At 40.3% G+C, this 14,493-nt stretch overlaps 2 protein-coding genes across 4 annotated transcripts; one reads left to right on the forward strand and one right to left on the reverse strand.

Moving 5' to 3' along the window:
• The first annotated feature begins 195 nt into the window (after nucleotides 1-195).
• Nucleotides 196-9,797, forward strand: hcls1 (hematopoietic cell-specific Lyn substrate 1). Of its 2 annotated transcripts, XM_076296720.1 has the most exons (17): nucleotides 196-306; nucleotides 1,256-1,339; nucleotides 1,508-1,581; nucleotides 2,280-2,409; nucleotides 2,829-2,939; nucleotides 3,066-3,120; nucleotides 4,377-4,487; nucleotides 4,943-5,053; nucleotides 5,332-5,442; nucleotides 5,639-5,694; nucleotides 5,816-5,885; nucleotides 7,105-7,259; nucleotides 7,936-8,223; nucleotides 8,566-8,698; nucleotides 8,956-9,000; nucleotides 9,145-9,213; nucleotides 9,399-9,797. In XM_076296720.1, the coding sequence occupies exons 2-17, from the start codon at nucleotides 1,256-1,258 to the stop codon at nucleotides 9,530-9,532; spliced, it is 1,737 nt and encodes a 578-aa protein (XP_076152835.1). In that variant the 5' UTR covers nucleotides 196-306; the 3' UTR covers nucleotides 9,533-9,797. The 2 variants fall into 2 exon arrangements, with proteins under 2 accessions (XP_076152835.1, XP_076152834.1); XM_076296719.1 differs by having other exon boundaries at nucleotides 2,829-3,120.
• A 76-nt stretch (nucleotides 9,798-9,873) lies between these two features.
• llph (LLP homolog, long-term synaptic facilitation factor) lies at nucleotides 9,874-13,610 on the reverse strand. Of its 2 annotated transcripts, none has more exons than XM_076296722.1 (3): nucleotides 13,516-13,610; nucleotides 12,966-13,186; nucleotides 9,874-10,481 (listed from the first exon to the last, which is right to left on the reverse strand). In XM_076296722.1, exons 2-3 carry the CDS (start codon nucleotides 13,174-13,176, stop codon nucleotides 10,312-10,314), a joined length of 381 nt encoding a protein of 126 aa, XP_076152837.1. In that variant the 5' UTR covers nucleotides 13,177-13,186; nucleotides 13,516-13,610; the 3' UTR covers nucleotides 9,874-10,311. The 2 variants fall into 2 exon arrangements, with proteins under 2 accessions (XP_076152837.1, XP_076152836.1); XM_076296721.1 differs by having other exon boundaries at nucleotides 12,966-13,190.
• Between the last annotated feature and the right edge of the window lie 883 nt (nucleotides 13,611-14,493).

A 14,493-nucleotide genomic window follows, 5' to 3' on the forward strand; every position in this document is an offset into this window, starting at 1 on the left:
ACATTAACATCATAATAATTGACAAATAAATAATAATGGCAATGATAAAAGCAAAGTCGTAATAGCAACAATAAATAACCATTTGCAAAATTGTAAAGTGAACTGATTAGTCCGAGATAGACGCCTCTGTTGAGTTATTTATGGCTTCAGCCGCTTCAATTAGTGACAAAGATATTCATGTTACCAAGAACGCGCAGCTCTTCTCTGAGAACGCGCATCCGCCCCTGAAGTTTGCGCCTCTGTGTCCGAGCAGGTGGAACTGCGCTTGGATTAAAGACCGGACATCAAAACATACATCTTAAAAAGGTAGGAATGATCGTCAATGAAGATCGAAAAGTTACTAGGTGATCATGTTTGGATTTGCATTGATTAGCCCATCAATCTGAGTAAAGATTCTCTCAACTTGGCACTTGCCAACTGTTCAGGAAGTTGCAGGCTACCGTTATTCTGATTATTAGTATTAGGCTAATAACAAAAACGCACTTTTTGGTATTTAAACTATTTGGATTATTTTCAGTAGGCCTATCTTTCTTTCAGACAGTAAATTGCGAATGGAGTAGGATTGGCAGATCTTGAAAGTTTCAATAGGCTATAAAATGTTTATTGAGGAAGTAACCTGTCAGTAAGCCTCATACAATGCTAAATTGTTCTCGCGAAAGAAAACTAAGCAGACTGTGACACTGACTGCAGAGCGGCTCATTGTGTTGTTGACAATAATAGTTATTTTTGACATATGTAGCCTAGTTGTAATTGATGTAATGTATCATCTCCACACAGAGAGGCGTGCGGAATAGCTCACTTAAGAAGCAAAACAACGAGGTAGCATTACAGGATATTTTCGTCATATTGTAGCGTGTCGTTTTATAGATACATAGATAAGCCTATGTAATATTTGCAAATATGCATGCGTGACACATATAGCACTCTATTTCCTTTGTCTGACCTGACGATAAGATGAGAGAGTTTGATGCGGCCTCGTTGTTTCAGTATCCAAAAATAGCTGGGCCGCACTTCAGAAAAGGGAAGAGACGTTATGGCCATATTATTTCTTGAGTTACTGTTAAGTTGTAAGAATTTTACTGCTGCAACCACTTATGCAATTTTCCGCAAAAAGTATGAAGCACATTACACAAAAAATAAAATAAGAACCTTGGTCCATCAGTAGACCTATGTTGTAGGCCTATGTATGTAAATTGAGCAAGGTGTGTGTGAGAAACTAAAATGTGGCATTGTTTGAATGTTGATTTGTACACAGATGTGGAAATCAGTAGTGGGACATAATGTGTCCATGAAGGTGGCATCGGAGGGAGATGACTGGGAGACGGATCCGGATTTTGAGGTATGCAGAGCAGAAGCGTGTTTGCAATGCACTCTTACCTTCTCTCACCCATGTAGCACTGTAGAGATGTTATTTTTAGTGAGTAAGTCAAAGGCTCACCATTCATTCCCATATCAAATTTGACGAGGTGTGTGTGTGTGTGTATGTGTGTGTGTGTGTGTGTGTCAGAATGATGTATCTGAGCAGGAGCAGAGATGGGGGGCCAAGAGCATAGAAGGCTCTGGTCGGAAAGAACACATCAGGTACCGATTATAGTTTATCCCAACATAAAGAATGTTTATTCCACAGTTATGCAGTTTGTTATATAATACACTTGTTTGGGATGACAACAACTGGTATAAATGAAGTGTTGAAATCAAACCACTGCGGGGGCAACGTCACAGCAGAAACAGGAAAGGGAAGTTGAAATATCACTCACATCTCTAGTTGTATTACCAAATATGGAGCACTGAAAGTATCAGTGGCTGTGTCAGGCTGAATGTTGCTGTGTAAGTTCTTTACTCATTTCAGCTGGTAGAGATGGAACAGGCACACAACCGCTAAAGGTTTTGAGTTTTATTTGAGTTTTTTGAACATGTACAGTTAATAAACTTACAAGAACTGACCATGGGATATTTTCTCATACTGTTGCTACTTTAAAAATATCAATATGGAACATTTTTAAGACATGAACACCAGATTTGTACAGTAGAGCCTTGGTTGCATGTTATATGGACAACTAGTCTAGGGGCAGACATAACTTATAACAACAGTGATCCATATTTTAGTATTTCTGCACAGGGTTTCGAGTTAGCTATATCTTGTATTCATTTATGAGATTCCAGATCCAGTCTAACAGCCATAACAACACCGTTTCCACTCTAAAACTCTACTGATATGCCTCAGATGGCTTTTGCCTTGCAGGTTTACTCAGTGGATCCCTTGATGTTTTTGTCTGTAGTGTGGCAGAGCTGAGACAGAACGTGTCTCGGGAGCATGAGGTAGTGAAGAAGAAGGAACTGGAACAGGGTCCGAAAGCCTCGTACGGCTATGGTGGCAAATTTGGAGTGGAGAACGACCGCATGGACAAGGTCAGACTCCCACACTCAACAAGAGATCGCTTTGTCTCTGCGAATGATTAGTTGGTTCCTCTTTCATTTTCTGAGAACCTTTAGAGTGGTGAGTCCAGAGTTGTTAAAGTAGAAAACCGCACTCTCAAGCGTTTGCTATTAGTAAGTCTTTGTCTCAATAAAGAAACGCATTTCGGACCAAGGCCATTATCAGCGTGATGGCCACTGATGATGGCCTAGGGCCGAAATGCATTTCTTTGTTGAGGCATGGTCCAATAATGACGTACTGTATGAGGAGCAAACGCTTGAGAGTGTGATTTTTCTAGTTTATTTTAAAGTCCTTTTTCTAACTCGCACTCAAAGAAAGACTCATTTATTTTTGGAGGAGAGCGCGTCTGCTCCGGTGAGTCAAGAGTTGTTCCAACTGTGTCATTACCCAGGTGGCAATGGGGCACAGCTATGTGGCAGAGGTGGAGCAGCACTCTTCCCAGACCGACGCAGCGCGAGGCTTTGGCGGGAAGTTTGGAGTGCAGAAGGAGCGGGTGGATAAGGTGACCCTCTTCTCATTGTCTCTGTTCATCTACTACAGTGTGGCCAATAAGATGGGTCATGTTGTCAGGGATACCTGCAATGGGTTATGGAGTGAAATGTTCATTATCCGTCTCTGTTGTTTTCAGTCAGCCATGGGTTATGACTACAAAGCAGAGGTGAAGGAACATGCGTCACAAAAAGGTATTTTTAATTTTCTTTTCATTTCATTTCATTTATTATACAGCTATAATAAACATATATAATGTACAGCTATATTTGTAGTTACCCAAGTGAACCCACTGAATTTCCTAATTGGTCATGAGAATTGTTACATTTGGTTGGCTTTCACACCAATTAAAGAAAAACACGTCAGTGTTTTTAGGGAACCAAATGTAACAAACAATCAAGGAAATTGATGCATTTAACTTCACAGACTCAATTTCAAGATGACTTTGGGTATTGTGCCTTCACAATCTGCAAGTGAAAAAGTCATTAGGCTCTTTGCCCGTGATATTAGTCCTATGGTCATTCATATAGGCCTAGCCTACTGGTAGAATTCCTCCCTATGATAAGAATTTGTCATATTGCAATATTAATGATACAGGTGATGGCAAGATGGTCAGCTCACATGTAGAATGAGAACAAAGATGACTGAACTGTAGATGAGAAACATGAGTTGAGAAATGAGTCCCAGCTGTGCAAAGGGCCAAGTTACTTTGCACGGCTGACTTGTGGTTGAAAAAAAAAGTGGTTTATAGTACTATTTTCACATTGCCATTTATATTGTTATTGCCATAAATATCATGAAATTATCGTGATATAGTTTTACCATCCCTGGATGTTACATGTTTTAAAGGCATCCTTTGTTAGTTTTTATAGTTTATATATAAAAGCCTTGAAGTCTTTTTGATTGTAAACTGACTGGAGGATGGTGTGCCCTACCAGCTGAACCCTACCCTACAGAGGACCAGCCTTGCAACTTTGCTCTACCCCGACCCTGCACTGGTGTAGTCTACGTGATATGCAGGACTACGTAGTATACCCACTTAGAAAGCATCACCATCTCAGTATACCCACTTAAAATAGGCTTAAAAATGTATTAACATGGGGTTGATCACAGTATACGCACTACAGCTAACTATTACATCACAGTACATCCACTACAGCTAACTAGACTACACCACTGCGACCCTGAGAATCACAAACTGCTTTACAGCAATCGTGCACTAGCCTACTGTTTGGTGCAATATTACCTTGTCAGTGGACATGGCTCTTCGGTCATTATATATGCCAGTTTGTAAACAAATCCACATGTACTGTGTCCAGGAGGAAAGGTGCAAACCATGACCCGCATCTGTAGGAGTAGCCCAATAGCAAAAAACCCCCCAAAAAACTGTGAAACTGCATTGGATACATTTAACTATGTGATGTTTTTTACATGTTTTTGCTCCACTCAGACTATGCCAAGGGCTTTGGAGGAAAGTACGGTGTTGAGAAAGAGAAGATGGACAGAGCTGCAATGGGTTACGAATATAAAGGAGAGACAGAGAAACACCAGTCCCAGAAAGGTGACCTCATAGTCTGTGCCTTAAGCAGCCTGTTTACATTCCCCGTGTGAAGTACAGTGGAGGACTGGGTTTTAAAACAGATGGGTTTGGTTTCTAGTAAATGGATTAAACCTAGGACTAGTCTAGGAGTAAAAGAGAACTTCAATGAACAACAACATTGAAAAAAGCTTTTAGTCTAGGACTAGGCTTAGAGCCCTGGTATACTCCTGCTTCTGTGTCCCGTGCACACGGCGCGTGATAAGAATTGCGTCATCAACGCGGCCCTGTGGGCGGTGTCGTGTGCATCCCAACAAATGTGCACGGAGGAGCTACCACCTCTTTAATCCATGTGCGGTAAACCAACACTTAAGGTTTAGTAGATGGGTTATCCCAAGACAACAATTGCGCCCTGAATGAACTGTGATTTTTAAAACCTTGCCTTACTACCTTACATTTTTGTTGTTTGCTTCTCTTAGATTACTCCAAGGGCTTTGGGGGGAAGTATGGCGTGGAGAAAGAGAAAGTGGACAAAGCTGCTTTGGGTTATGATTACAAAGGAGAGACAGAGAAACACCAGTCTCAGAAAGGTGCGATACTCTTTGAAGGCTCCATTTACTTGCTGAATGGATATGTCTGATCATGCATCATGTCCACCAAGTTCACACATGCCAGCTATGTGAATTTTAGTAACAGTTTGAGTTTTGTGGGAAGAAACTGAGAAGACTCCATTTGTTCTAATATAAATATAGAGTGGAAAGTTTTACTTTTAAATATGGAGACCTTTAATCATCATAAATAAAAAAAATATATATAAAATACAGTGAATACAAGTGATTACTTTCCTTTGCCTTTTTATCATGCGTAGATTACTCGAAAGGATTTGGTGGCAAGTATGGAGTGGAGAAGGAGAAGGTCGACAAAGCAGCTTTGGGTTACGACTACAAGGCACAGACAGAAATGCACCAGTCTCAGAAAGGTAATGGGGAAAAAATCCAAAAGCATATTTGCATTTTCCCCTTTTCTGAAGATACGACCAAAAACATTTTTGACTACATGTTAATGCATAAAACCTTCCAGTACCATAGTACAATTAATAGTACAAGTATCAATATAATGATATTGATAATATATTGTATGATTGTTAAAATGCTTGACTCTTATATCACACTCAGATGGCTCCAAAGGCTTTGGAGGCCGTTACGGTGTGGAAACAGATCGCATGGATAAGGTAGTGCACAACCAGAGTGGCTTGGTGACTGATAAACATGATAACCCCCATATTTTACACTGGCCTCTTACTGCTGTACAGTTTATAATTAATGCATTTCCATGATCAATATTTGCTGCAGAGCGCATCCACTTTCACTGAAATGGAATCTCCAACTTCGGCCTATGAGAAGACACAGCCTCTGGAAGCCTGTAAGTCCCATATTGCTAAATGCTGCCATCATGAGGAGGAATAGTGCAAAGCAAGCTCTGGCACTTTAAAAGTTTGCTCTGTGATTGACTGTACCTGATGTGTTCCTAACCAGATATGCCAGAAAATATTAAGTAGACTATTACAATGTTATTGTACAATGAAGTTAAATATATCTTGACAACCTTTAACAATGCACAAATGTTACCATTATCATGATTTGGAGGACCACTGAATACTAGTTTCTCACATGTAATATGAATGTATTTACATTTAGAGGATGCTTTCCTCCAAATCTGTTTACAGTTATTGTATACTGGGATTTAACCACCTCTATGCCAGGTTCTATTAATTAACAGGATCTGTCCACTGTTTAGGCAGTTAGGGGAGTAGATTTGTGGGGCCAATATATTAAAACTAGGGATCTATATTAGGGATGTAACGATTACCGGTATAATGATAAACCGCGATAAAAATGTTGACGATAACAATTACCATTTTCTTTTCAATTATCACGGTTGATTAACGCGGTATGGAAACCGTGTTTTTAATCCTTCCCAACTTCATCCGAGCCTGCTTTTGACATACAGTAGGCCTGGTACAATGAAACAAAACTGGTACCCTACTGATTCTGTTGTCTAATTGATGGTTTTAACTACGATTCAGATCAGGCTACACCTGATTTTAAAAGGCGGAACATTTTCACCACAATACGTGCACTTTATCATGTAGCCACTCTGCGTCTTTTTATGTTCGCGTCCACATTAAATCCATTCCACTCACGTTATCAGGAGAATACAGTAGCCTAAAGTTTTATTTCAAACGCTTACTTTGGTCTCACTCATTGGATCCAAATAACAGAAATAGCTACTCCAAGTTATGGTAGGGTAAGTTAAGCTATGAGCACATAGCCAATAAACATGAAGGGACACTTTTTGAAACTATTTCAGCAGTGCTTTCTGAACATATTGAACAGACTTTTAGAAATACCGTGATAATACCGAAAACCATGATCATTTTGGTCACTATAACCGTGAGGATAATTTTCATACCGTTACATCCCTAATCTATATTAACTACTACATACGTTATTTGAGTCTAGTGCATCTTGCTAGATTCCTTAAGATATTTTGTGTTGTGTAGCCTACATTATTACCCCTATGCTTTCTGCACTGCAGAGAATGAGGTGGTCATTCTAGGTGTGCTTTTGATGTTTTCTAGCCACATCCAGTGCTGGAGCAGGGAACTTGAAGGCCCGTTTTGAGAACATGGCACGCGCGTCGGACGAGGAGAACCGTAAGAAGGCCGAGGAGGAGAGGGCCAGGAGACAGGCTAGAGAGAAGAGGGAGCAGGAGGAGGCCAAACGCAGACAACAGGTGCAGTACATAACACCTACAGACATAATCCTGTGTGAGATAGACCATCGCTATTTGATAGTATTTTGAAGGTACATATATTTTTTACGTATAAGATACTGTAGATATAAACTTTAATATGGGACAATTTGACTTGGACTTCACAAAGCTTGACCCAAGAACATAGACATACAACACCAACAACATAGACATGACAAAGGGCACATAAGCACAAGGAATTTCAATTATACACAGGAGAGCTGTTTAATTCCTCGTGCCATAGGTAGGGGATTTCACACAGCGGCCAATCTACAACCAAGCCTATTTACTGTCAAAACCAAAATCACAAATCACTAACAACAAACAAAACAACAGAACAGCCTTCAAGAGCATTTTACTTGGGTTATCAAGCAGGCACCTTGATTCATAGGCGTTTCATTGAATTAGGCCCACAACACCTCCAGACAGCTCAACAGTGGTATCTGGTGTCCCAGACTCCCCTTCACACTCTACCAATAAATTACAACAACGAGCCCAACCGGACAATGCAAAACCACCAACAAAACAACCTCTGTGCATAACAAATAGGTTTCACTAGCAAGTGCTTGTAAACAAACCTCATAGTTATGTCGTATACTGTAAGTTGGACCAGATGATAACTATGACCACTCGATCCCTTATTTCTTTTGCCAACCAGGAACAGATGAGTAGGGAAGAGATAGAGCCAGAACCAGAGGAACAGAGGCCCCCATCCCTCCCTGAGGGCAGGAAGCCCCCTCAGGTGACCAGGGATCTGCCTGCACCCCCTCAGGTTAAGAGGGATCTACCTGCACCCCCTCAGGTTAAGAGGGATCTACCTGCACCACCTCAGGTTACCAGGGATCTGCCTGCACCACCTCAGGTTACCAGGGATCTGCCTGCACCACCTCAGGTGACCAGGGCTTTGCCTGAAACCCCCAGAGATGAGCCTGAACCAGTGGAACAAGTAATGGATCCCAAATATTACTATCTACTTAATATATACTTAATATTATGAGTCAAAAGATGTAACAACAATGGGGTGGAAAAACTATAATATATGTATTAATTGTAATTATTAGTAAATAATAAATATGAGTAAATATGTAACAAGTGAATCACAACATATGTGTTTGCACACGGAAAAATGCAACCCCTGCCCCAACTCCTTCTTTTACACAATGTCACACTTTTCTTATGAGCATCACTGTCTCATCAGAAATATAAATGTCACACCAATATTTAACAGAATAAGTGAAAAGCAACTTGGGTCTTTTTTGGGGGCTCTGACTAAACCTAAACCTCACAGGAAGACGATCCGGAGTATGAGGAGCCTCCATGTCTGCCCCCTCGTTCGATGGACCTGCTAGAGGACGTGGAACCGGAACCGGAACCGGAACCAGAGGACGAGTATGAGGACATCGGGGTTCCCGAGGCCCCAGGTCAGCTCTTAACAAGATTGAACCAGTTACTTTAGTTTGACATTACAGTAGTTTGGCTATTATAGTTTTTGTTTTGCTTAACTCAGTAAGTGATCTGATTTCACTGTAAGGTCCTACTCTCTAGGTGCTAGTCACCACATCTATATGAGATATTGTGCACCAGTAGGGATTTGTACTCAATGATCCTCCCAATATTCACATCTTGATCAAGTGATTTATAAACCTAAGACAGTACTCATTTGTGATTTTATATCCAGAACCGGAGGACGAGTATGAGGACATCGGGGTTCCCGCGGCCCCAGGTCAGCTCTTAACAAGATTGAACCAGTTACTTTAGTTTGACAGTAGTTTGGCTATTATAGTTTTTGTTTTGCACATCACATCTTGATCAAGTGATTTATAAACCTTAGACAGTACTCATTTGTGACTTTATATCCGTCTTACAGCTGATGATAATGAATATGAAGAACTGCCTGCTGGAACAACAGCCGTTGCCCTTTATGACTATGAAGGCCGTGAGTATTTCTCCAGAAATCTATTTATAGTCCCAATCACAAAAATATTTGAGTTAGCTCAGACAGCCTAATGATGAGTATGGTATCTTACTTCAGAGGCAGTCAGAAAAGTGTATTGAAATGGTGGTTCACCAGTGGAACCGATTTAAATCCAAATGATTTAATCTCAATCTCTCCTCCTGCAGAGGACGACGATGAGATTTCATTTGATCCAGATGACATCATCACAAACATTGAGATGGTGGATGAATCATGGTGGAAAGGCACCTGCCATGGGCGCACTGGCCTCTTCCCAGCCTCCTATGTGCAGCAAAAATGAACTCTACCCTGCCTGCGCCTTCAGAATAACATCATTACTAATGATTAATGCATTTACCTTACTAGATACTAGAGTGCACGAATAAAAGCCAAAATGGGCCATTAATGTTTTACGCTGCAGAGGTCAGGTAAATTGAGGACTTGTGAGGACCAAAACAGTTCCTATTGTCAAGATGTTTATGTTTTTGCAGTCTACCCAATGTTACATTATCTCTGTGTACTTTCAATATATTGGTCCTCAGATGAAGGTATAACTCAATTTAAAATTATTTTTTTTTGTAAATAAGAATTACACTTTGTTTGCAATTGTTACTTTCAACTATAGATACAATTTCATAAACATACATTTTCAACTGTTTAATGATGCAGACATAATGAATTTTAAGGTCCAAAAAAAGTGTTATCACAATCAGTGATAACCGCATCAAGTGTTGTAATGAGGCTGTGTGTGTACAATGATCTCATTACAGAAGTGTTACCAACGCAAAAATACATCTTGAAATAAGTGACTGTCGCAAGTGGACAATCTCAAGCAGATAGACAGTTCTCTTCGATTCAGAGAACATAATGGAATAGAATGTTCAGACTAATATATTTCTCACATCACAATAAATTCAATGTAAATCCTTACAAAATATTTTACATTAAGAGGGCACACAGAGGGAACAATTGACATTTCCATCAACTTGAGTTAAGCTGAAACAAACCGTCTCCGTTTCCCAGAGCACTCACAGACTCTCATTCTCATTGAGTCTATGGGCCTATGATGCAAGACAGTCTCTACCACGCCAACTTCTTGTGCTTCTTGGAGTTTCCTGGTTTCTTGGGATTTCGTTTGGCCTTCTGTTTTTTCATCTGTCGTTGACTCATCCATGTCGGGTACTGTCCGTGTTCATTGAGCAGGGTTTTCTTGTTGAGCTTGCCATCCAGGTCCATTTGACCTGCGCCACCTGAAGGTAAATCAGTAATGTGAATGAAAACAAACTACAAAAGAACCTGCTCGGTGATCATGAAATGTACATACTGAAATATTAGTTTTTAGTAAAGTCTCTGCTTCAGAAGTACATCCCAAAAACGTCCAATGGGGTTAAGGTCTAGACTCTGGTGGCCAATTCCTGTGTGAAAATGATTCCTTATCCTCCCTGAACCACACCTCACAGTCTGACACCATTATGGGATATGCCAGGTGCCATCAGGTAAGGATAGACTGAAGCAAAACCCGATCATATCACTGCCTACAGAGGCTTGTACAGTGGGCACTATGGATGGGTGCAATTCCACACACGCACACACAATTTCAATTCAATTTATTGTGCTTATAGAGCGCCAAAACATAACACATGTATCATGGCGCTTTACAGAATGTAGGCAATCAGAGAAAGAAGGAAAGAAAGGAAGAAAAGAAAAGCAAGAGAGAGGCCCATGGGTAACAGGGGCGAGGAAAAACTCCCTAGAATTGGAGATATATATAGGAAGAAACCTCGAGCAGATCCACGACTCAAGGGCCTGACCCATCTGCCCAGGGTCAGTACATGACAGTAAGGTCTGTATACATGACAAATGCATATGATAGTCGGGTGTAGAGAATAAGACATGGTGTTAAGCACTTGAGCTGAAAGTTACAAGAGGTGGGATGATTACGTATCCGTTATGGTAATTCGTTATTCCTGATTTACTCATAAGAACTCATAAGATTGGAACTAAACAGCTATGTGGCCAAACGAGGCCCACTTTCTGGTTAGGCTAATAATGAAGGCTTTAAGATTAGACTTGCAATGGTGACAGGTCAGAATTTTAAAGAACTAGCATCAAGGGATACACCCATCATGGATAGTTCCCACTGTGCAAACATCTGTATGGGATCTGCCTCACTTGGTCGTCGAGGCTCAGCCACTTCATGTGGCCACTGGCCATCAAATGAAACCAGATGACAACCTGAATGTACTGAATGATCAATATCAATCCCCCCCCCCCCCTTAACCTGACTCCGCCAGATGGATTTGCTCCGCATATCCATCTGGGAACTTTTCATTGAAAAACTTTTGGGAAGGGGCGGACATACTGGTTAGCTGATTGGATAAACCATCTGTCTATCACCACCTTTGTTGGTTATCGACGGGCCAAATCAACCAATTAGATGAACAAAGTATTCTTCTAATGCCGTTTAACATACAATTAAGTTAGGTAACGTGACAAACGTTAAGATGTTTTAACTTACCATTTATGAACCTAGTCAACGACAATTCCCATCAAGTTTTCACGGTAGGCCCTACACTTCTGAAGTTAGTATATTCCTCCATTATGAACTGGAATCAGCCGTGGAGGATGTCTGTGTCGTTCATTCCTCCCAGCTGCATGGCTGAGACTCATAGCTTCACAGTTTACCCAGGAATACTTTCTAATTTGAATAAAACTTGCGCGATAGCTATGCTCATCTCTGTGGATGCAGTCATGTTGTTCGTTGCGTCACACCTCAACCCGCCTCAAAGCCAACGCTGATTGGACGTTCGTTTGGTGAACTCAGAGCCCTTCTAAGGAGAGCCTCCCCACTCTCTATTAATCCCATACAAACCGAATTTGGCTGCAGTTCACCAGAGTTCACCTAGATAGCGATCGCGGGCGAGTCCAAAATACATGGGGTCCTATGGAGCTACATGGCTACATTTGTTGTTTTCACCTATTTAACAACTGAAACCCTCAGATTTTATTTTATTTTTCGCAAAATGGATATGGATTTTCAATCAAAAGTGAAATAATCCAGGAGTCATGTCCTTTCGTTTTCTTACAGGTTGGGTCATTGTTGCCCATAACACGCTAGCATTGATGCTATGCTATGCTATGATCATGCTAATGAATGACGTCATTGGCACGTTTGAAAGACTTTTTAGAACAATTAAGTGACTTTAAAAAATATAATACTCAACCAAGTGTATTGTCTTTGCCTGCCCTTTCGAATACAATATTCAAATTACTTGAAAAAAAATTATATCCCGAGAAAAGTGGATTTTGAGGGGTACAGCTCCATAGACCTCCATTCATTCTGGACTCGCCCGTGAGCGCCCCTAGATGCAGTACCACACCGGAAGAGTTCCGAGAGTGAAGGTTCTCCCCTTATTAGACATTCTCTGGTGAACTGCTCCAAATTTTCTTTAACGGAAAGTATCCAGACTGATCTGCGAGTGAAACCCTGAAGCTCGCGAGATCAGGATGGTCTCACGAGGCTACCCCACCTCCCCTTACGGCACAAATTATCCAGAACCATCATGTTGGGATTATTTGGCTCAAATTACGTAGGGGATTTTACGCGGTAGTTCGACTTTCCTGTCGTCCATATAACATCTCGAGAAAAAAAATAATGCAACTCTGGATGGAAATAAGATGTATGATGTTGCATTAGGTTGAGAACACTGCTACTAAAGATGTCCGTAACTCACCTTCTCCCTCCATGTCTACATCTCCTGGCTTCGCCTTCAGCTTCTCCGCTGGCACTACTGTGGAGATCTCCGATATGTCTTTCATAGTGATTTCACCCTTCCCTTCGTGGCCCAATGCCGCTTTGAGCCTTGTCAGTTCTTTAGGTGCATTCTTCTTTCTTTTTTCAGCACGCATTTTTCTCTTCCACTTGCTCCGTAAACTCTTCGCCATTGCTGGAAACCTAACTATGCATGAGCATGACCACAACAAAAAATATAATTTAGGTAACTAGAACTTCATTGACAACCAGCATTACAGTTCAGAACCTTTGACGTAAATTATTAAATTGTCAAGTGGGCTAGTATTGTTAGGTCTAGCAAAAGCTCACTGATGACAATAGTGACCTTATCGATAGCTAACATTAGCTAGCACTAACATAGCCATATACATTCTCTGGTCATATTGTGCCACCAACTACTAACATAGGGCCAAACGTTACTTGATTCAAGTGAAGTCCATTACGAGTCTATTGGACACAAACGTGCGAATATTAATTTGCAGACAACTCACCCACTGTTGTGAAATAGATATCTGAATTCAATGCACTTCTCCCAGAGCCCGTGTATACTGCTTTCCACGTGTTGTTAATTACGACAGCCGTAAATTGCGTCGGACCATGTGATATTCCATAACAGGATCGGCAGATGGCGACACCACTCAAAACGCTTCTCAAAACCACATTACAGCCAGGTGGCATTCCATTTTCCCAGATTTTCATCGCAAAATAGTCATAATCATAGTCAAGTTTATTTATATAGCACAATTTAAAACAACCTGTGGTTGACCAAAGTGCTCAAAAACTAAAATAATAAAAACAGATAAATAAATAGATAATATAAGACAAAATGAATCAAGACACAAAAAAAAGCACAACAGGAAAATAAAACTAAAATAATATGTATATATATATATATATATATATATATATATATATATATATATATATATATATATTAGGGCTGTCAAAATAACTGATTCATTTCGATTAATTAATTTCAGAAAAAATAACTGATTAAAAAAATTAGTGCAGATTAATCGATTCCGTATGACCTTTGACCCTGAGCCGTTCTAGTCAGTAAAAATTAGACTGTAAAATGAAGGAGAGAGAAGAAAACGTGCTTCCTAGATTATTGATTGGAACATTTACTTTTAAAAAACGGCCTGATGGTGTTGATAAAAATAAAGTGTTGAAAATAAAGTCCTTTGCAATGTCTGCAAGTGTTGACATTGAGGGGAGTGTTAATTTATTTTCATTGTGTCCCCTAGGTTATAGCTGTGGCCTGAAATGCCTTGTATGTGAACAAAAAAACTTCTTCCCAAAGCACTTTTGAATTTATTTCCTCAGCATATTAGGTGATATCATTGATTATTATGGCCATTATTTGAACAGTGAAAATAATAATAAAAGAGTTTTTGCGACCTCCTATTATATCTCTATGACTCCTCCCATTCCCTACCATCTGCCTTACATATATTGGACACATTTGG

The sequence above is a fragment of the Alosa pseudoharengus genome, unplaced genomic scaffold (genome assembly GCF_046254945.1).
Source record: "Alosa pseudoharengus isolate Yale_2024_CS ecotype anadromous, Long Island Sound unplaced genomic scaffold, YU_APseudo_1.1 YU_APseudo_1.1_scf_20, whole genome shotgun sequence".
In the NCBI taxonomy this organism is placed as follows: domain Eukaryota; kingdom Metazoa; phylum Chordata; class Actinopteri; order Clupeiformes; family Clupeidae; genus Alosa; species Alosa pseudoharengus.